The sequence below is a fragment of the Dendrobates tinctorius genome, unplaced genomic scaffold (genome assembly GCF_039654945.1).
Source record: "Dendrobates tinctorius isolate UK_male_01 unplaced genomic scaffold, ASM3965494v1 ptg000035l, whole genome shotgun sequence".
Lineage (NCBI taxonomy): Eukaryota > Metazoa > Chordata > Amphibia > Anura > Dendrobatidae > Dendrobates > Dendrobates tinctorius.
The window spans coordinates 7,748,549-7,770,259 of record NW_027361703.1 but is presented as its reverse complement, the minus strand read 5'-3'; the positions used below and the strand labels follow the sequence as shown (position 1 = coordinate 7,770,259).

The 21,711-nt window shown below is 46.9% G+C and overlaps 1 protein-coding gene across 12 annotated transcripts in view; it reads left to right on the top strand.

The window, feature by feature from the left end:
* PPHLN1 (periphilin 1) overlaps positions 1-21,711 on the top strand; it is a 185,386-nt gene that overhangs the window by 30,850 nt on the left and 132,825 nt on the right. For 7 of the 12 annotated variants that reach the window (XM_073573247.1, XM_073573249.1, XM_073573246.1 and 4 more), the window contains exon 2: positions 7,893-7,930. The exons of the other annotated variants lie outside the window; for them this stretch is intronic. In XM_073573247.1, coding sequence (XP_073429348.1) covers position 7,930 — 1 coding nt within the window. In that variant the 5' untranslated portion in view covers positions 7,893-7,929. The remainder of the gene's footprint in view (positions 1-7,892; positions 7,931-21,711) is intronic. 12 annotated transcript variants of the gene reach the window in all.

Genomic DNA, 21,711 nt, shown 5'->3' with positions numbered 1-21,711 from the left:
TTTTTTGTGTGCCGTATCTTTGTGATTTAAGGGCATAAAAATTCAAAGTTGGAAAATTGCGAAATTTTCAAAATTTTTGCCAAATTTCCATTTTTTTCACAAATAAACGCAAGTTATTTGAATGAAATTTTACCACTAACATGAAGTACAATATGTCACGAGAAAACAATGTCAGAATCACCGGGATCAATGGAAGCGTTCCAGAGTTATGACCTCATAAAGGTACATTGGTCAGAATTGTAAAAATTGGCCCGGTCATGAACGTGCAAACCACCCTTGGGGGTGAAGGGGTTAATGAACAAATTGAGGAATTAAAAACACGTTTTTTGAGGAGAGGTTAGCCAATTGGGGTTCTAAATGAAGCTCATGAATGGGTAAAAGCCATTTCACAAAGTGATTTATTAAAAAGGGTTACCAAGCGTCATAAAAAACAAATGAATAGTGAAACAAATTCACAAAGGAGATTTATTTTCAGCTTTAAACACAGTTCTATTGATAGAATTGTACATACAGCAATTAGAAAAAATTGGCATGTCTTGCGTTCCGATAAAGATTTGCAAGAAATTAGTACCACTGTCCTGCAATACAAACACACTCATAATATAGCTGATCTTCTAGTACACAATCGTTTGCTCCCTCTTGATAAAAATTGGTTACAAAAAAATTCACCAAAAGGCAATTTTAAATGCGGTAATTGTAATTACTGTCACTTACATATGACTTCTAATCCTTTTAAAATCAGATCCATTCAGCATTGGGTAAAAGATTTTATTTCTTGTAAAAGTAAATTCGTGGTATATATTTTGTTTTGTCCTTGTTTATTTTTTTACATAGGAAAAACTATTAGACCACTTGTAACAAGATTTCGCGAACATTACCATTCTATTAGTACAGGCAAAGGGTCTTTGTGCTTGATACAGCATATGGAAGAAAAACATAACTCCAACCCTGAATTATTACACTTTGTTGGTTTAGAAATTGTAAAATTTCCACCACAAGGAGGTAATCATAATAAAGTCTTGATGAGACATGAAGCCAGATGGATAATTAAATAAAAAGTGCAGGGTCCAATAGGACTGAATGAAAGGTTGGATCTTTCTATCTTCTTGTAAGGAATTTTTTACTCCATTGTAAAAAGAATTTTTTGAAAAGAAAAAGAAAAAAAAATTTGTTTTGATTCTTTCATTGTTTGTTCAGTCAGCATCAAGATGTAATTATGTTATTTGTTTTTATATTGAAAATGTTGTTCATGATTTTAAGGCTAAGTGCACACGTACCGGAATTCTCGCGGAAATTACCGCGAGAATTCCGGAATTCCAGTCCGCGGGAAAATAGCATTTTAAATTCCCGCGGTTTTCCCGTGGAAAAACTAGCATTTTGCAAGCGTAATTAGCTTGCAAAATGCTAGCGTTCTCCAAGCGATCTGTAGCATCGCTTGGAGAACTGATTGACAGGTTGGTCACACTCGTCAAACATAGTGTTTGACGAGTGTGACCAACTTTTTACTACTGAGGCTGCCTATGCGGCATCAGTAGTAAAATATAGAATGTAAAAAAAAAAACAAAAACGGTGTTATTCTCACCCTCCGACGTCCCGCGCATCCGTTCCCAGTAATCCTTTGCGAAAATGCCCGCGATGACGTCAGTTCTCGCGGGATCGCGACGTCTCGCGAATGACCGCGAGACTTCGCGATCCCGCGAGAACGGATGTCATCGCGAGCATTTTTGCAAAGGACTACTGGGAACGAGAGCGTGAAGAGAAGCGGGAAGGCTGCGCGGGATGTCGGAGGGTGAGAATAACAATATTTTTTATTTTAAATTCTATTTTTTACAGGGATATGGTACCCGGAGGACAGTCTCCTCTCCTCCGGACCATGGGTACCATCCGCAATTGTTCTGCTTACTTTCCGCATGGTGTGCACAGCCACATGCGGGAAATAAGCGGAACAATGCATTCCTATGGGTGCGGGATCGCCGCGATTCCGCAAATTAATGAGCATGCTGCGGTTTTTACCGCGAAGCGATTCCGCCGCGGTAAAAACCGCAGCATTAGCACAGCATTGCGGAATCCCATAGGAATGCATGGGATGCTTATTTTTCGCTGCAAAATCGCGCGGTTAAAACCGCCGCGGAAACGCGAAAAAAAGCCACGTGTGAACTCAGCCTATCTGTTCACTTGATGTTAATCATATACCTACAGTGGCATGCAAAAGTTTGGGCACCCCTGGTCAAATTTACTGTTATTGTTAAGCAAGTTGAAGATAAAATGATCTCAAAAGGCCTAAAGTTAAAGATGACACATTTGTTTTGTATTTTAGGCTAAAAAGTAATACACATTGTAATTTTTTCACATTTTAAAAATCACAAAAAGAAAAATGGTCCAATGCCAAAGTTTGAGCACCTTTGGAGATTTGTGTGCTCAGATAACTTTGACCAAGGTTTCAGACCTTAATTAGCCTGTAAGGGATATGGCTTGTTCACCCTCAATGTTAGGAAAGGACAGCTGATGCAGATTCCACAGGTTTAGAAACACATAGCCTCCTCTAACCTTGTGCGAAAAAACAGCCACCATGGGTTCTTTTAAGCAGCTGCCTAGCACTCTGAAAATGGTGGAGGCCCACAAAGCAGGAAAAGGCTATAAGAAGATAGCAAAGAGTTTTCAAGTTGTCCTTTCCTCAGTTCAATATGTAATTCAGAAATAGCAGTTTACAGGAACAGTGGAGGTCAAGATAAGGTCTGGAAGGCCAAGCAAAATTTCAGAGCGAGCTGCTTGTTGGGTTGCTAGAAAGGCATATCAGAACCCCCACTTGACTGCAAAAGACCTTCAGAAAGATTTAGCAGATTCTGGAGTTGTGGTAATTGTTCTACTGTTCAGAAACACCTTATCAAATATGGCCTTCATGGAAGAGTCATCAGAAGAAAACCTTTCCTGCACCCTCACCATAAAATTTAGCATCAGAAGTATGCAAAAGAACATCTAAACAAGGCCAATGCATTTTAGAAACAAGTCCTGTGAATCATTGAAGTTAAAATAAAACTCTTTGGTCGCAATGATCAAAGGTATGTGCAGAGAAAAAATTGCATAGAATTTCAGGAAAAGAACATCTCTCCAACCATTAAGCATGGGGATGGATCAATCATGCTTTGGAGTTGTGTTGCAGACAATGGCACAGGGAACATTTCACAGGTAGAGGGAAGAATGGAGTCAATGACATTTCAACAAATTCTTGATGCAAACATAACACCATGTGTAAAAAAGCTGAATTTGAAAACAGGATGGCTTCTACAAATGGATAATGATCACACACATCAAAATCCACAATAGACTACCTCAAAAGGCGATAGCTAGAGGTTTTTCAATGGCCCTCACAGTCCCCCGATTAGATCATCATTGAAAATCTGTGGCTAGTCCTCAAAATAGCAGTGCATGCAAGACGACCCAGGAATCTCACAGAAATGGAAGAATTTTCCAAGGAAGAATGGATGAAAATCCATCAAACAAGAATTGAAAGATTCTTGGCTGGCTACTAAAAGCGTTTACGAGCTGTGATATTTTAAAAGGGAGTGCTACTAGGTACTAACTATGCAGGGTGCCGGAACTTTTGCATTGGCCTATTTTCCTTATTGTAATCTTTAAAATGTAAAAAATGACAATATATAATTTTTTTGGCCTAAAATACAGAGAAAATGTGTCCTCTTTAACTTTAGCCCTTTTAGAGATCATTCCATCTTCAACTTGCTTAACTGGTCACAATAACAGTAATTTTGACCAGGGGTGCCCAAACTTTTAAATGCCACTGTATTTAAGGAAATGACATCACGGAATTACACACCTGGACCTGTTGAAGCGTCTTTGCACGTGAAACGGCTGTGGTCCGTTCATTCTCCCCGCATGCCTCATGTTGTCTGCCTGTCCTATGCTGTATGACCTTTAATGGTTGAATAAAGTAATATCGCACTGCAAATTGGGTGAGTGCCGCCTCTTTTTCTCTTTTTCATGCTTCATTTATGTTTTTTCGGATGCAGAGCACCTTAGTTATCCCATGCAGAGTGCTGCACATAGTGTGCCTGTGATTGATCCTGGACTGCTTGCTGGTGGATTAGTACCTTGGTGCCGTTCACCTGTGTTTTCTCCAGATTGGAGAACCTTCAATAAGTTGCTTGTATGCAGCATTTTGGAAGTAGGGGGAGCATTGTCAGAAAGGACTATTGCTGAGTGCATATTGCATAATTACTATGATCCTTAGTTGAAATTAGAGGGTTGATGCCTATAATGACTAATGGGTAATTTCTGAGGAGTTAATGCTGTGACTATTGTGCTGAGGGGTTGCTGCTGCGACTACTTTTCAAGTTCTTGCTTCTACAAGTGCTGTGCGATGGGTTGCTCTGAGCGAGGTGTTGCTGCTGTGATTGCTGTGGTGCGGTGAGTTGCTGCTGTGATTGCTGTGGTGCGGTGGGTTGCTCCGTGCGAGGTGTCGCTGCTGTGGTGCGGTGAGTTGCTTCATGCGAGGTGTTGCTGCTGTGGTACGGGGGGGTTGCTCCGTGCAAGGTGTCGCTGCTGTGATTGCTGTGGTGTGGTGGGATGCTCCTTGCGAGGTGTTGCTGCTGTGATTGCTGTGGTGCGGTGGGTTGCTCCTTGCGAGATGTTGGTGCTGTGATTGCTGTGGTGCAGTGGGTTGCTCCTTGCAAGATGTTGGTGCTGTGGTGCAGTGGGTTGCTCCTTGAGAGGTGTCGCTGCTGTGATTGCCGTGGTGCAGTTAGGTTAGTTTCACACTAGCGTTTTGGAGCGCAGCGACGGCCTGCGCACGGCCGCCGCTAAGCCCCGCCCCCGCCGGTAGCTCCGCCCACCGGCGCATGACGCTGCATGCGCCCTGCGTCCCCTATCTTTATCACAGGGGGCGCAGGCCGTGCGCAGTATGCGTTTGGCGGCGCATGCGTCCTTTTGACGGTGCGCCGACCTGCGCCAAACGCAACCTGCTGCAGTTTGGTTGCGTCGGCGCACCGTCAAAAAGGCGCATGTGCCGCCAAACGCATACTGCGCACGGCCTGCACCCCCTGTGATAAAGATAGGGGACGCAGGGCGCATGCAGCGTCATGCGCCGGTGGGCGGAGCTGCCGGCGGGGCGGGGCTTAGCGGCGGCCGTGCACAGGCCGTCGCTGCGCTCCAAAACGCTAGTGTGAAACTAGCCTTAGTTGCTCCGGGCGAGGTATCGTTGCTGTGATTTCAGTGGGTCGCTCCAGGTGAGGTGTCGCTGCTGTGATTGCTGTGGTGCGGTGGGTCCTTCTGGGTGAGGTGTCGCTGCTGTGATTGCTGTGGTGCGGTGGGTCGCTCCGGGCGAGGTGTCGCTGCTGTGTTGCGGTGGGTCGCTCCGGATGAGGTGTTGCTGCTGTGTTTGCCGTGGTGCAGTGGGTCGCTCCGGGCGAGGTGCCGCTGCTGTGTTGCGGTGGGTCGCTCCGGTCGAGGTGTTGCTGCTGTGATTGCCATGGTGCGGTGGGTCTCTCCGGGCGAGGTGTTGCTGCTGTGATTGCCGTGGTGCGGTGGGTCGCTCGGGGCGAGGTGCCACTGCGGTGGTGCGGTGGGTCACTCCGGGCGAGGTGCCACTGCGGTGTTGCTGTGGTGCGGTGGGTCGCTCCGGACGAGGTGTTGCTGCTGTGATTGCTGTGGTGTGGTGGGTCCCTCCGGACGAGGTGTTGCTGCTGTGGTGCGGTGGGTCGCTCCGGGCGAGGTGCCGCTGCTGTGATTGCTGTGGTGCGGTGGGTCGCTCCGGGCGAGGTGCCGCTGCTGTGGTGCGGTGGGTTGCTCCGTGTGAGATGTTGCTGCTGTGATTGCTGTGGTGCGGCGGGTTGCTCCTTGCGAGATGTTGCTGCTGTGATTGGTGTGGTGGGTTGCCCTGGGCGAGGTGTCGCTGCTGTGATTGCCGTGGTGCGGTGGGTCGCTCCGGGCGAGGTGTCGCTTCTGTGATTGCTGTGGTGCGGTGGGTCGCTCCGGGCGAGGTGCCGCTGCTGTGTTGCTGTGGTGAGGTGGGTCGCTCCGGGCGAGGTGCCACTGCTGTGTTGCTGTGGTGGTTTGTTCTGTGTTTCTGCTTTGGTGCGGTGGGTCGCTCCAGGTGAGGTGCCGTTGCTGTAGTGCGGTGGGTCGCTCCGGGCGAGGGGCCCCTGCTGTGGTGCGGTGGGTCGCTCCGGACGAGGTGTCGCTGCTGTGATTGCTGTGGTGCGGTGGGTCGCTCCGGATGAGGTTTTGCTGCTGTGATTGCCGTGGTGCGGTGGGTCGCTCCGGGCGAGGTGTCGCTGCTGTGTTTGCCGTGGTGCGGTGGGTCGCTTCCGGGCGAGGTGCCGCTGCTGTGTTGCTGTGGTGCGGTGGGTCGCTCCGGGCGAGGTGCCGTTGCTGTGGTGGTTTGCTCTGTGTTTCTGCTTTGGTGCGGTGGGTCGCTCCGGGTGAGGTGCCGCTGCTGTGTTGCTGTAGTGCGGTGGGTCGCTCCGGGCGAGGTGTTGCTGCTGTGATTGCTGTGGTGCGGTGGGTCGCTCCGGGCGAGGTGTTGCTGCTGTGATTGCTGTGGTGCGGTGGGTCGCTCCGGGCGAGGTGTTGCTGCTGTGATTACTGTGGTGCGGTGGGTCGCTTCCGGGCGAGGTGCCGCTGCTGTGTTGCTGTGGTGCGGTGGGTCGCTCCGGGCGAGGTGCCGTTGCTGTGGTGGTTTGCTCTGTGTTTCTGCTTTGGTGCGGTGGGTCGCTCCGGGTGAGGTGCCGCTGCTGTGTTGCTGTAGTGCGGTGGGTCGCTCCGGGCGAGGTGTTGCTGCTGTGATTGCTGTGGTGCGGTGGGTCGCTCCGGGCGAGGTGTTGCTGCTGTGATTGCTGTGGTGCGGTGGGTCACTCCGGGCGAGGTGTTGCTGCTGTGATTACTGTGGTGCGGTGGGTTGCTCCGTGTGAGGTGTTGCTGCTGTGATTGCTGTGGTGCGGTGGGTCGCTCCGGGCGAGGTGTTGCTGCTGTGATTGCTGTGGTGCGGTGGGTCGCTCCGGGCGAGGTGTTGCTGCTGTGATTACTGTGGTGCGGTGGGTTGCTCCGTGTGAGGTGTTGCTGCTGTGATTGCTGTGGTGCGGTGGGTCGCTCCGGGCGAGGTGTTGCTGCTGTGATTGCTGTGGTGCGGTGGGTCGCTCCGGGCGAGGTGTTGCTGCTGTGATTACTGTGGTGCGGTGGGTTGCTCCGTGTGAGGTGTTGCTGCTGTGATTGCTGTGGTGCGGTGGGTTGCTCTGTGCGAGGTGTTGCTGCTGTGATTGCTGTATGGAGGGAGGGGTTGTTGCTGGGACTATTGCACAGTGTGGTTGCAGCAGATTTTTTGGACATACAATCTTCTGTGGTTTACAGTATCAGTCCTGTGGATGAGATTTTAAGAAATCCATGAAAAAAATATGTGCTTCATAAATGGACAAGTGCAGATTTGAGATCCACCGGGTGTCAGTTTATGAATGTCCACACGGATTTCACTTTCACTCTATACAATGCGTTAGGTGAAATGTGGGACTCGCCATCATCATTTCCACAGCATTAATTATGGTTTTAGTTGCGGCACTCCCCCCCCCCCCCCCCCCCCAGGAGAAATGCATGTCTGAACGCATCGTAAAGAGAGTGACTGGTTTTATGCAGCCATTTTCAGATTCTCTGTGATGGCATTCAGCCATTTATGGGTGAAATGGGAATATCTGTTGCACTAGCCACAAGTGCTCAGGGCTACAGGGACCAATGAGTGGGCTGTGCTATGATATGTCTAATCTTCCATTCACTTCTGTGGGGAACTTACAGGAACCGCGTAGGGCAAGAATCTTTTAATAAATGTTTACTTACAGTGCGGGATTCATATTTAATGTTGTTAAGACATGTTTTCTTCTTTTTTCCAATAGAAATTGAATGTGCAGTGAATAATACCATAGGAATAACAGTAAGTGTCTGAGAATACGTATATTCATTCTTCCTCAGGCTTAAAGGGGTTGTCCACCGAACCTTTATTTTACCAATGTGTTGGGACACGACTTTGTGACCAGTTCTTCTCCTCTTGTTACCTCACCTTTCCTCAGGCTGCACAGCTCTCTTGTCTACAAAATGGCTGCTGTTGGAAGATAATGTGACCCAACCTGTGTATGGCCGCCTCCCATTAAAAAGCTGCGTTAGCATGTGAGGTGTTTCTCCTTTGGTGGAGAATGATGCACAAGTCTGGTCATATGCCACTAGCAGCCATTTAGTGGCAGGAGAGCTGTGAAGTCTGAGAGGAATTAGTATGCGTCATAAACTCATGTTGGCAGCAGTTGGTCGCCGGGGATTTACTCTGCTCCATTTTCCTTTGACCACTCAATGATATCTGTGTACATATTTCCCCTAAAGAGGTTTTCGGGATCTTGCTGGCCCCCCTTGTCAGGCTAAAGGCCCCGTTACATTTAGCGATGCACCAGCTATCCCGACAACAATAGGACCCTGTCAGGATCGCTGGTGCATCGCTAAATGGTCGCTAGTGAGCTGCCACACAGGCAGATCTCACCAGTGACATAGCGGGGGTCGGCACTTACCTGTCACATGCAGCGAGGGTGACGTCTTCCGCCCGCGTCCATGGAGTCGCTTGTCAGCGCCAGCAGGAAGCCGACGACGAGAAATGGACCATCCCGTTCTCACGCAATCAGCGATATCCAGTGGGGAGCCGGGTCGAAGGTAAGTGACACATGTAGCGAGATCGTTGTGTTACAAAATCGGTGACGCTTTAGCGATCTCGCTATGTGTGAAGGGGGCTTTACTCTGTAAGTCAGGTGTGTGCATGGAGTAGGACCTTTTGTATACACATGTCTTCTCCTTATGAGGCTTGGTATTAGGTTCATAGAATCGTAGAGTTGGAAGGGACCTCCTGGGCCATCTGGTCCAACCCCCTGCTCAAAGCAGGATTCGCTAAATCATCCCAGTCAGATTTCTGTCCAGCCTCTGTTTGAAGACTTCCATTGAAGGAGAACTCACCACTTCTCGTGGCAGCCTGTTCCACTCATTGATCACTCTAACTGTCAAAAAGTTTTTTCTAATATCTAATCTGTGTCAACTCCCATTCAGTTTCATCCCATTGCTTCTAGTCTTTCCTTGTGCAAATGAGAATAAAGATGATCCTTCTACAATGTGACAGCCCTTGAGATATTTGTAGACAGCTATTAAGTCTCCTGTCAGTCTTCTCTTTTGCAAACTAAACATTCCCAAATCCTGCAACCTTTCCTCATAAGACAAGGTTTGCAGACCGGTTACCATTCTGGTCGCTCTTTTCTGAACTTGCTCCAGTTTGTTGATGTCTTTTTTAAAATGTGGTGCCCAAAACTGGACACAATATTCCAGATGAGGTCTGACCAAAGAGGAGTAGAGGGAAATAATGACTTCACGTGATCTAGACTGTATGCTTCTGGTAATACATCCTAGAATTGCATTTGCCTTTTTTGCTGCTGCATCACACTGTTGACTCATATTCAGTCTGTGATCTATTAGTATACCCAAGTCTTTTTCACATGTGCTGTCACTTAGCCCTATTCCTCCCATTCTGTATATGCTTTTTTCATTTTTATTGCCCAGATGTAGTACTTTGCATTTCTCCCTGTTAAAAACCATTCTGTTAGTTGCTGCCCACTTCTCAAGTTTATTTATATCTTTTTGAATCCTCTCGCTCTCAGGTTATATGCACTTGTGGTCCTGCACTGCCCTCATGTGGCGGACATATGTGTTGCAGGGCTCACATCCATGGAGGTCCTGTCACGTCTGTTTTTCTGATTTGATGTTTGTTCTGATTCTAAGTTTTATCATAGGTTTGTCTGATTTTAATGTGTATTGTTCAGTTAAGTTACATGCTTGTGCTTCTTTCTCTATTTTCTTTCTGTTTAACCGTTTATGTTCTGCTGTCAGTCTCTGACAATAGCATGTAAGTGAAGCGATAGTGTTGTGCGACCATTCGTGTGCTCATCAGTACGCTTGCGACATGATAGCGGAGTGCTGACAAGATTGCCATGGCAGACTACTACTAAAGGCCCCTGTTGCCTCCATCTTGGTACTCCCATGAAGTCCAGCCATCGAGAATCATCATTTCTTCTGTTTACTGGAATACCATAGTGTTGCAGTACTGTATATAGAAAAAGTGATCAAGAGAATTAAAAAAAAAAAAAAAAAATTGAGAAGGCTGATGCTCATATTCTTTGTTCAGGAGCGCAGCACTCCCCTACCTCCTGCTCGCTGGGAGAAGGGTGTTGCGTTCCTGAAAATTGTCATTTTGGAGGAGCAGTATAGTTGTACCTCTGGGCCAATCTGTGCACTCTCTGTGCTACAGGTACTACTGGTAGTTTTCAGTCGGGTTGATTATCATGCTAAATATGGTGGTGGTCATCTGTCATGTTTTCCAAAAAAGTTCTTTGCACAAAAAACAAGCCCTCATACAGCTCCATCAAGGGTAAAATAAAAAAGCTACAGACCGTTCTGTTTTATTTTTATAGAATCCTAAAAAGCAATGGCAGGATTGTCTCCACCCTATAATTAGGAATAGGAATAAAATACAAATTGTGCACTCCTGAAAATAGAAAAATAATATATTAAAATAGGTAAAGTTATCATTAAAAATGAGTGGTACGAGCACAGGTGGGGGCATGGCTATGTAGCCGAGGAGAGAGGACCCACGCTGAGGGAGCTCCTGTATATCCTGTCTTCATCCTGCACCAGATACCTTGCCACCGCGACATACCCAGTGGCATTTGTGTACCCTGGATACCGGGACCCCCCTGGACCCCCGCGGGAGAACGCAGAGCGGCTCTGGTGAGCTGGCGGCCAGAGAGGCCAGGACGAACGGCGGGGCCTGCATGAGGCGGCGGCCATCTTGGATGCTCACTTCAATGAGAGCTGCGGCGTCCAGCCCCCACCACTGCAGCATTACCGGGCAGTGACCCACATCCTAAAGACTCGGGATAGGAGGTGAGTGCCCTGGAAAAATTGGGCCCCTCATTCCCTCCCCCATTAATACTCACTCCACCCGTTGGCGCCATTACTGTGGGGACCTCTGCTCCCCCGCCGCTGCTGTCTCTGCAAATGCTGCGGGTCTCCAATTGGGGCCTTCTCGGCGGGTATCCAGTTACCAACAATACCGGATACTGAGTTCAGTGATGGTATCCCCTTGTTTGCTTTCTGATGGGAGCGTGGGACTTTGCTCCTACAGTGGCATGCAAAAGTTTAGGCATCCCTGGTCAAAATTACTGTTATTGTGACCAGTTAAGCAAGTTGAAGATAAAATGATCTCTAAAAGGCCTAAAGTTAAAGATGACACATTTGTTTTGTATTTTAGGCTAAAAAGTAATACACATTGTAATTTTTTCACATTTTAAAAATTACAAAAAGAAAAATGGTCCGATACTAAAGTTTGAGCACCTTTGGAGATTTGTGTGCTCAGATAACTTTGACCAAGGTTTCAGACCTTAATTAGCCTGTAAGGGATATGGCTTGTTCACCCTCAATGTTAGGAAAGGCCAGCTGATGCAGATTCCACAGGTTTAGAAACACATAGCCTCCTCTAACCTTGTGCGAAAAAACAGCCACCATGGGTTCTTTTAGGCAGCTGCCTAGCACTCTGAAAATGAAAATGGTGGAGGCCCACAAAGCAGGAGAAGGCTATAAGAAGATCGCAAAGCGTTTTCAAGTAGTCCTTTTCTCAGTTCAATATGTAATTCAGAAATAGCAGTTTACAGGAACAGTGGAGGTCAAGATAAGGTCTGGAAGGCCAAGCAAAATTTCAGAGAGAGCTGCTTGTAGGATTGCTAGAAAGGCATATCAGAACCCCTACTTGACTGCAAAAGACCTTCAGAAAGATTTAGCAGATTCTGGAGTTGTGGTAATTGTTCTACTGTTCAGAGACACCTTATCAAATATGGCCTTCATGGAAGAGTCATCAGAAGAAAACCTCTCCTGCACCCTCACCATAAAATTTAGCATCAGAGGTATGCAAAAGAACATCTAAACAAGCCCAATGCATTTTAGAAACAAGTCCTGTGAATCGTTGAAGTTAAAATAAAACTCTTTGGTCTCAATGATCAAAGGTATGTGCAGAGAAAAAATTGCATAGAATTTCAGGAAAAGAACATCTCTCCAACCATTAAGCATGGGGATGGATCAATCATGCTTTGGAGTTGTGTTGCAGACAATGGCACAGGGAACATTTCACAGGTAGAGGGAAGAATGGAGTCAATGACATTTCAACAAATTCTTGATGCAAACATAACACCATGTGTAAAAAAGCTGAATTTGAAAACAGGATGGCTTCTACAAATGGATAATGATCACACACATCAAAATCCACAATAGACTACCTCAAAAGGCGATAGCTAGAGGTTTTTCAATGGCCCTCACAGTCCCCCGATTCGATCATCATTGAAAATCTGTGGCTAGTCCTCAAAATAGCAGTGCATGCAAGACGACCCAGGAATCTCACAGAAATGGAAGAATTTTCCAAGGAAGAATGGATGAAAATCCATCAAACAAGAATTGAAAGATTCTTGGCTGGCTACTAAAAGCGTTTACAAGCTGTGATATTTTAAAAGGGAGTGCTACTAGGTACTAACTATGCAGGGTGCCCAAACTTTTGCATTGGCCTATTTTCCTTATTGTAATTTTTAAAATGTAAAAAATGACAATATATAATTTTTTTGGCCTAAAATACAGAGAAAATGTGCCATCTTTAACTTTAGCCCTTTTAGAGATCATTCCATCTTCAACTTGCTTAACTGGTCACAATAACAGTAATTTTGACCAGGGGTGCCCAAACTTTTAAATGCCACTGTATATTGTTAGGTTCTTATTCGTTTTCTCTTTTTCAATAGTTTTAATTGTTATTTAGGTAGAAATCGCAGCCAATGCCAGTCCTGATTTCTATGTGATGTCTCTAAACTTTGCTCGAGCAACAATATGCACCACGTTCAGATAAGTAAAAAATGGGGTCTGAAATAATATGCATGAACTGGAATGTGAGGGGTATTAAACCCCCCCCCCCCCCCCCGGAAGAAGATTAAAATATTTTCGCAGATTAGGCAATATCGCCCTCACATTGTTGCCTTGGTGGAGACACATCTGACCAGAGACACAGCTCGGTGCGTGCAGAAACAGTGGGCACAATGGTTTATTCATGCATATCTTACCAGCTATTCAAGGGGGGTTTCGTTACTGATACAAAAAGACGTTAGGTGGGAGGCCCGAGAGATTCTGAGGGGCGTTTTGTTTTTGTGCATGCACTAATTAACTCTAGGCAATATGTTATTTTATGTATCTCTAACCCCCCCCTCCCAGCTAATATGTCAATTCTCCAGAAGGCGATGAGTTTTGCCCTGAACCTTCCAGATGCAGACGCCATCTGCATGGGGGATTTCAATCTGGTCATGAATAACCATCTTGACAGACTGAGATTGGGTGATGGGATGCAGGAAGAGGCCCCTCCGCCGGCTACATCCAGACTGTCACTATTCATGGAAGGTAGCGGATGGCTAGATCTATGGAGAACGCGATACCCCGAGACGAGGGAGTATACCTGTCATTCTTCCACTAAGCGCTCCTTGTCGCGCATAGATTATATATTTGGTTCCAGCGGTCTAGCAATGTGGGTGGACAATATAGAACATGGCAGTAGGGGGATTTCAGATCATAGTCCGGTCATTCTTAAATACGGACCACTAAATAATAGGATGGTATGGAAAATGAACCCTTTCTGGTTGAAGTTGGTGGAATCGCCCGATAGAACGATCGTTCAGTTGCGTTGCTTTGACTCGTCCCACCCTGAACCCCGGAATATTAATTTATTTTGGGATGCCCTTAAGGCATGTTTGAGGGGTTGCTTATCCTCTACGATCTCTTACATCAAACGGGTGACATCAAGGGAGGATGATGAGATGGAGCAACGACTGAAAGATTCGGAGGCCGCATACATATCTGATCAAACTAGTGGTAATAGGGTGGAGTGGTTGGCTGCTCAAAGGTTATATACCCAACACATAGACACTAAGTCCAAGTGTAAATTATTTTTTGCCCGGCAATCCTATTTTGAGTTGGGGAACCAGGCAAGCAAATTCTTGGCCTATTAGGTGCATCAACATAATACTTCTAACACAATATTACAGATTCGCAGCTTGGATGGTACGTTTGGTATCCTCAACTGAAGAAATACTGAGCTGCTTTCATGATTACTATAGATTATTGTACAACTCTAAAAGTGGCGTTGATGGTCAGGGGTGTCTAGACTACCTGTCAGATATAACATTTCCCACACCAAGCCCTTCCCAGCGAGCCTTTATGGACGCTGAATTCGCTTTGGAGGAGGTAGAGAACGCCATAACAGATATGGCCTCTGGGAAGGCCCCTGGACCACATGGGTTTCCCATCGAATTATACAGGAAATATCGGGATATATTAGCGCCAATTTTGTTGATGGTGTTTCGGGCGATTTGGGAGGGGACTCCAGCATGGATCCCCTTCTATGAGGCTAATATAATAGTGCTTAAAAAGGAGGGGAAGGACCCTTTAGACTGTGGATCTTATCGCCCCATATCACTAGTGAATGTGGACTATAAGATTTTTATGAAAATTTTGGCCACCAGATTGAACTCAATTATACTAGAACTTATACACCCTGACCAGACCGGTTTTATGCCTGGGAAGAGCACTTCCATCAATATTAGAAGAGTCCAGTCGGTGGTCCAATATAGCTCTTTGGTACCAGACAATAAATGGGCATTGGCATCATTGGATGCGGCCAAGGCATTCGACTCCCTTGAGTGGCCTTTCCTCTGTGCATGTTTACAGAAATATGGATTTGGTGACAGGTTTCTAAAATGGGTCAATATATTATACTAGCTGCTGGCCCGATTCTAAAGCATCGGGTACTCTAGAAATATGGGCAGCGGCAGATTAAAATAAAAAGTGATATACTTACCATCCTACGGCCCCCGGAATCTGTCCCTCCTCTCCACGCTGTCGGCATCTTCCGTTTCCAGTACTGCTTTGCGCCAAAGACCGCTGCTGACGTCCTCTCGCGAGAGCGTGACGTCATTAGCAGTATTTCGCGCAAAGCAGTACTGGGAACGGAAGATGCCGGCAGCGTGGAGAGGAAGGACAGATCCAGGGGGCCGTCGGAATGTGAGTAGATCACTATTTTTATTTCAATTCTATTTTTTACACGTTTATGGTACCGAGGGTCTGCAGGAGTCTCTTCTCCGGACCCTGGGTACCGGCTAGCGCCGGGCATCTGCAGCTGCGCTGCCGCTGACGCCCGTGCGCCCAGAGATGACCCGCGGCAACCGTCGGGAGATCAGTGGATAGCGCCGCTGATCTCCCGACAGCACGGTAGCGGTGGCGTGCGGCCTGCTAATTGCGGCCTGCGCCTGTTGTTGATTGGTTGCGGCCTGGCAGGGGCCTGGCGGCTGCGACCAATCAGCGCAGCGGGATTTCGGTTACAGACAGACATAAGGCATATATATAGATAGATATGAAACCCAATGCCCGTGTCATTGTAAATAGTTCCATATCTGAATCCTTTTCACTACATAGAGGAACCCGTCAGGGGTCCCCTTTCCCCGGCCCTTTTTGCTCTTGCGATTGAGGTATTGGCAGTTCGCATAAGATCTTGTCTAATATAGAGGGTATAGAAATAGCGGGTCGGGTAGATACCATAGGCTTATATGCTGACGATATGGTGATATTTATGGATAGAGCGGAGGAAACATTGACACAGGTGATTGCCACTATAAACAAATTCAGCAAATATTCCGGCTTGTATATAAATTGGGAGAAATCTGCCCTGATGCCTCTCTCTGATGCCCAGATGCCACGGCTTGAAACTCTTTCCTCATTGCCGATTGTACCCAGTTTTAAGTACCTTGGTGTCCACGTATCTCAAAGCAGCACGCTGGATTTGCGGCTCAACATACACCCACTGCTGGAAATGGTGATAGTTACATTTACAATTTGGGTAAACTCCTGTTATCTGTAGCCGGGCGCATTAACTTAATCAAGATGATATTACTCCCTAGGTTCAGCTATTCTCTTCAACACAGTGCTGTGATGGTACCCAGGTCCTTCTTTGCGAATTTGAACTCCCAAATTACGTCCTTGGGGGACGTATGGGGGGGAATGGGGGAAAACTACGCCCAAACTCAGGCTATCCATCCTGCAAAGACCTAAAAAGGGGGGTGGGGCAGTGATACCAGACATTTTTCCATATTATCTGGCTGGACAGGCCAGAGCTATAAGTAAGTGGATGCCCGGTTATTGTCTCCCTAACTCTGAAAATCACCTGCTCCATGCTGCATGAGCTAATTGTCCACTGGGCTTTCTGGAACTGAAAAAAATTGGTGTCCCTCGTTTGTTGCCCCTGCTTCATTTGGCGCGATCAGTGTGGAGACAGATTAAGAGGGTGATTGGATTTGGGGACATTATAGCTGAAATGCCCTTGTGGAATAATGGTTATCTTTTGGTACTACTTGAACACCTGTTCACGGAATTTTGGACTCAACATAATGTCTCCTCGATAGGTGATTTGCATGATCATGGAACCCTGACGTCTTTTAAACAGTTGCAGGTTAAATATGATGTCCTGAGATCCCAATTCTTCCGTTATTTGCCTTTCAGTCGCACATGAGATGTATGGGTGTAAACAATGCTATTTCGTCTCTACCCTTGATAGGAATCCTTAATTCGCAGGGTCCCCAGGGTCTCATCTCCTCTTTGTATACATACATGCTGTCAGTAGGGGCGGAATCCGCCATAAACTCGGTTAAAGGAAAATGGGAAAGCCTCATCCCTGATATACAGGGAGAGGAGTGGAAAGAAATTCTGGAGTCTCCGATAGGGGTGTCTCTGTCTATTAATAACAGAATGATAGTGTTATATATCATAAACCAATCATATCTGACTCCGACACGACTTTTTAAGATGGGCGGATTCCAATCATCGGAATGTTTGAGATTTCGTTCATTGGATGCAGACTTTATCCACATGATCTGGCAGTGTCCTATTATCGCACAATATTGGAAAGAAGTGATGTCATTATTCACTTCCTCTGGTACAAGCTCCTGTTCTCCTTGAGCCACTGGTCTATTTGTTTGTGGTATGGGATGAGGAGACATGGGGTCACTATACTGGGATTTTTTTGCGGGAGACGCTATTTATGGCACGAAAGGTACTGGCACTGCGGTGGATTGGGGGGGCTCATGTCCCTCTCTTAGGATCTGGATCAATTTGGCGAATTCGATTTTCCCATCTGAACGTACACTGTATCGAAACAGGGGATGCCTGGGTAAATTTGGAAAGATCTGGGAGAGGTGGAATTCCTCTCATCTTACTCTGTAGAGTGAAGACATCGCATGGTGAATAGTTGATTGTGTGAAATCAGGCTGCGAAAGTATTAAGTTACGTACCGGTAACGGTATTTTTCGGAAGCCCATGACAGCACCACGAGAGAGGGGATTCGCCCTTGAGGAACAGGAAACCTACAGATACAAAAGGGCGGCACCTCTCCCACGCATCAGTTGGATTGCAGAGCTTGAGAGGCTACCATGCTTAGTGGCACAGCATATATACAGTCTATATCTCCTATTTACAATTTCTATACCAACTCCCATATAAGGTAAATCCGTGAAACAATCTTTTAAAGGAGTGCACCTCTATACGTGAATAAGGGAGGGAACTAAGGGTGCTGTCATGGGCTTCCGAAAAATACCGTTACCGGTACGTAACTTACTACTTTATTCGGACTCCCACGACAGCACCATGAGAGAATTACAGAGATGTAAACTAATTTAGGGAGGGAATACAGCCTGCAGCACCCTTAGCCCGAAGGTGAGATCTGAGGAGGCACCCATGTCTAACAGATAGTGGTTAAAAAAGGTGGATGGAGATGACCAGGTGGCCTTCTTTTTACATATCTGGTCAATTGACACTCCCGATCTCTCTGCCCAAGATGACGCCATGGCACGAGTGGAGTGCGCCCTCAAATTCTTTGGAGCCGGACCGCCACCTGCTGTGTAGGCAAGAGAGAGAGCCTCTCTAATCCACCTTGCTAACGTGTGTTTGGATACTCTACACTCTTTCTTGGGACCTTGGAAGGATAGAAATAATGCGTTCTCCTTCCTCCAAGGATCCTTGGCTGATACATATTTAAGTAGGCATCTTTTAACATCTAACGCTTGAAGTTTTTGTTCCTTAGGATTGGTCGGATTAGGGAGGAAGGAAGGCAGAACTATCTCTTGCGTCCTGTGAAAGTGTGATGCTACTTTGGGAAGGTATACCGGGTCCGGCCTTAGGATTACTCTATCCTGTAAGAATTCTGTATAAGGGGGCAGTCTGGAAAGTGCCTGTATATCGCTTATTCTACGTGCGGATGTTATCGCTACCAGAAAGGCTCTCTTGAGTGATATAACCTTTAGTGAAGCTGAATCTAGAGGTTCGAATGGTTTTTCTGTCATGGCTGTAAGGACTAAATTTAAGTCTCATGGAATACATCTGTCCTTGTGTATGGGTCTCGATCTAGCAGCCGCTTTGATGAATCTCGCCACCCAATAGTTGCTGGCAATATCACATGCAAATAGGGCCCCCAAGGCTGAAACCTGTACCTTTAATGTACTTGTGGAGAGACCCAATTCGAGACCCCCTCTGGAGGAATTCCAGAATCTGTTTTGTGGGTATTCCGTCCCTGACATTAAACTCAAAGGTGGACAGGAATCGCCTCCAGGTTCTAGCATAGATATTTGTGGTAGCTTGTTTTCTGCTTTTCAGGAGGGTATCAATTCAATTTTTGGAAAAACCTCTTCTTCAATAGTGTCCTCTCAAACACCACGCCGTCAAATGAAGTCCCGCTACCTGTGGGTGGCTGACTGGCCCCTGGTAGAGGAGATCCATAAGGTTCGGCAGTACCCAGGGATCACATACCGACATGGTCCTCAACCATGCAAACCAGGTCCTTCTGGGCTAGAAGGGGGCAATTAATATGACCCTTGCTTGATCTTCTCTGATCTTCCTTACTACCAGAGGTAAGAGGTTTAATGGTGGAAAGGCATATGCCAGAGAGAAGTCCCATTTTATCAGGAGGGCATCCACTGCCAGTGGATTTTCCCTGGTATTCAGAGAGCAGAATGTTTTTTCCTTTCTCTTTTCTTTGGTGGCAAAGAGGTCTACTTCCGGCTGACCCCATTTGCGGGAAATCAGGTTTTAAATGTCCGTGTTTAAAGCCCATTCTCCTTGCCTTAGGGCCCTGTGGCTTAGAAAGTCTGCCTTCATGTTGTCTTTCCCTCTGATGTGGAGCGCAGTTAAAGATTGAAAATTTTCCTCGGCTATCTGAAAAAGACGTTCTGTTATCCGCATCAGAGCCTCGGAGCGTGATCCACCTTGGTGGTTGACATAGGCTATTGCTACCTGGTTGTCCGAGAGGATCCTCACATGATGACCCTGTAGGTACATAACGAGTTTTTTGACTGCTAACTCAATCGCCAACAGCTCCCTCTGCTTAGATGAGGTCTCCGCATTGGGGTCCCAATGTCCCTGTACCACTATGTCCCCCATGTGGCCCCCCAACCCCAGGGGCTAGCATCTGTGGTTATGCGGGTTATCTACGTCACCCAGGGCACCCCTGAGGATAAGTTTTTGTCATTCGAGCCACCACCTAAGAGATGTAAGAGTCAAAGGGCTTAGCGATACTTGACCCTGTCGAGACTCCTCTAAGGCCCTGCTATTAACTAGGACGTCTCTCTGAAGGGATCTAGTGTGAAATTGTGCCCACCTGACTGCTGGGATACATGAGGTCAGAGAGCCTAACAGAGACATGGCTTGCCTGAGGGTCATGGAGGGTCTATTAATTGCCCGAAGTACCTGCTGTTGTATATGTTCTAATTTATCTAATGGCAAAAGACACTGTTGAGTTTCTGAATTATCAGTAAGCCTAGAAACTTTTGGACTCTTAGGGGCTGAAATCGGGATTTCTCATAATTTATTATCCATCCGAGGCTCTCTAGTCTGAATTTAGCCTTCTCTAGCTGGGATAGACAATGGTCTACCGAATTCTCCACAATCAAGAAATCGTCTAAGTACGGGACAATCACGATATCGGCCTCCCGCAAATGAGCCATGACCTCGGCCACTATTTTCGTAAATACCCGAGGCGCCGCTGAGAGACCAAAAGGAAGAGCTCTATACTGAAAATGACGGATCATACCGTCTATTGAAACCGCTACTCTTAGGAAATGCTGGAAGTCTGCGTGGATAGGCACATGATAGTACGCGTCTTTCAAATCCACGACTGCCATGAAAAACCCTTCAAACAACATCTTTATTGTTGAATTGATGGATTCCATCTTAAAGGTGTGATTAACCAAAAATTCATTGAGGGAACGTAAATTAATGATGGTTCTAAATGTCTTATCTGGTTTTTGGATCAGGAATAAGGGAGAGTAGAAGCCTCTACCTCTCTCCGATTCCAGAACCTCCACCAGGACATTTTTCAGGCACAGGCTTTTTACTTCTGCCTCTAAAGCAGCCTGTTCAAGGGGCGAAGATCTTAAGGGTCTTTAGTTTAAAGGTATCCCGTGGAACATTACTGAACTCCAACCTGAGCCTGGTGGATATTACATTCCGCACCCAGTCACTATTGGTGATCTGCAACCATGCTAGGAGGAAAGCTGACAGTCTACCCCTCACGGGAATTGCTAGTCATTGGCTCGGTTTCTTTCGCTCTCTTGAGGAACGCCTGAACATGAAGCCCGTACCTCTTCTCCTATCTTCCCATCTGGGACGGTCTCTATTAGGTGAAGGATTGCGCCTTCTCCCCTGACCGAATCTCCTTCTATTGAATGGACGTCGGTAGGATGTGGACCACAAATTCGGGAACTTTTTCTTATCGTCCCCGGCTTTCTCAAGCAGCTCATCCAGGACTGCGCCGAACAAATATTCCCCCTCACACGGGATAGTGCAGAGTTTTGCTCTGGATTGAACGTCTCCTTGCCAGCACTTTAGCCACAAGGCTCTACAAGCCTCATTAGAGAGTCCTGCTGCCCTGGCGGCCATTCTTGCCGCATCAGCAGAGGCGTCCGCTAGGTAGGCTGCGACCTCCTGGATTACTGGTAGGGCCCCAAGAATAGTCTGTCTAGACGTCCCCTGTTTCAACTGTGATTCTAACTGGTCCAACCAGATCATCATGGACCTGGCCGTACAGGTTGACGCTACTGCTGGTCTTAAAGAACCGGCTGCCATCTCCCAGGTGCTCTTAAGGAAGGTATCTGCCTTCCTATCTAGAGGATCTTTAAGGGACCCCATGTCCTCAAAAGATAGTGAGGACATTTTTGATGCCTTCGCGATTGCCGCGTCTAATTTGGGGACTTTGTCCCAAGTGTTCACCGTCGGATCATCGAAGGGGTATCTACGTTTGAGGGCTGGAGGTAGCAAACCTCTCTTATCTGGTTTCTTCCACTCTCTACGGATTAAATCTTGAATCTTTTCGTTCAAGGGGAAGACCCTTCGCTTCCTCTGCTCCAGCCCACCGAACATGACATCCTGCATGGATAACTGAGGTCTGGGCTCCTCCACTTCCATTGTTCCTCTCACCGCTTTTACCAGCTTGTCTACTCGGTCAAGCGGCAGACAAAACCGACCCGAATCCTCCTCCTCTGAGGAGGATGAGGGGGATGAAACATGAGAGTCCTT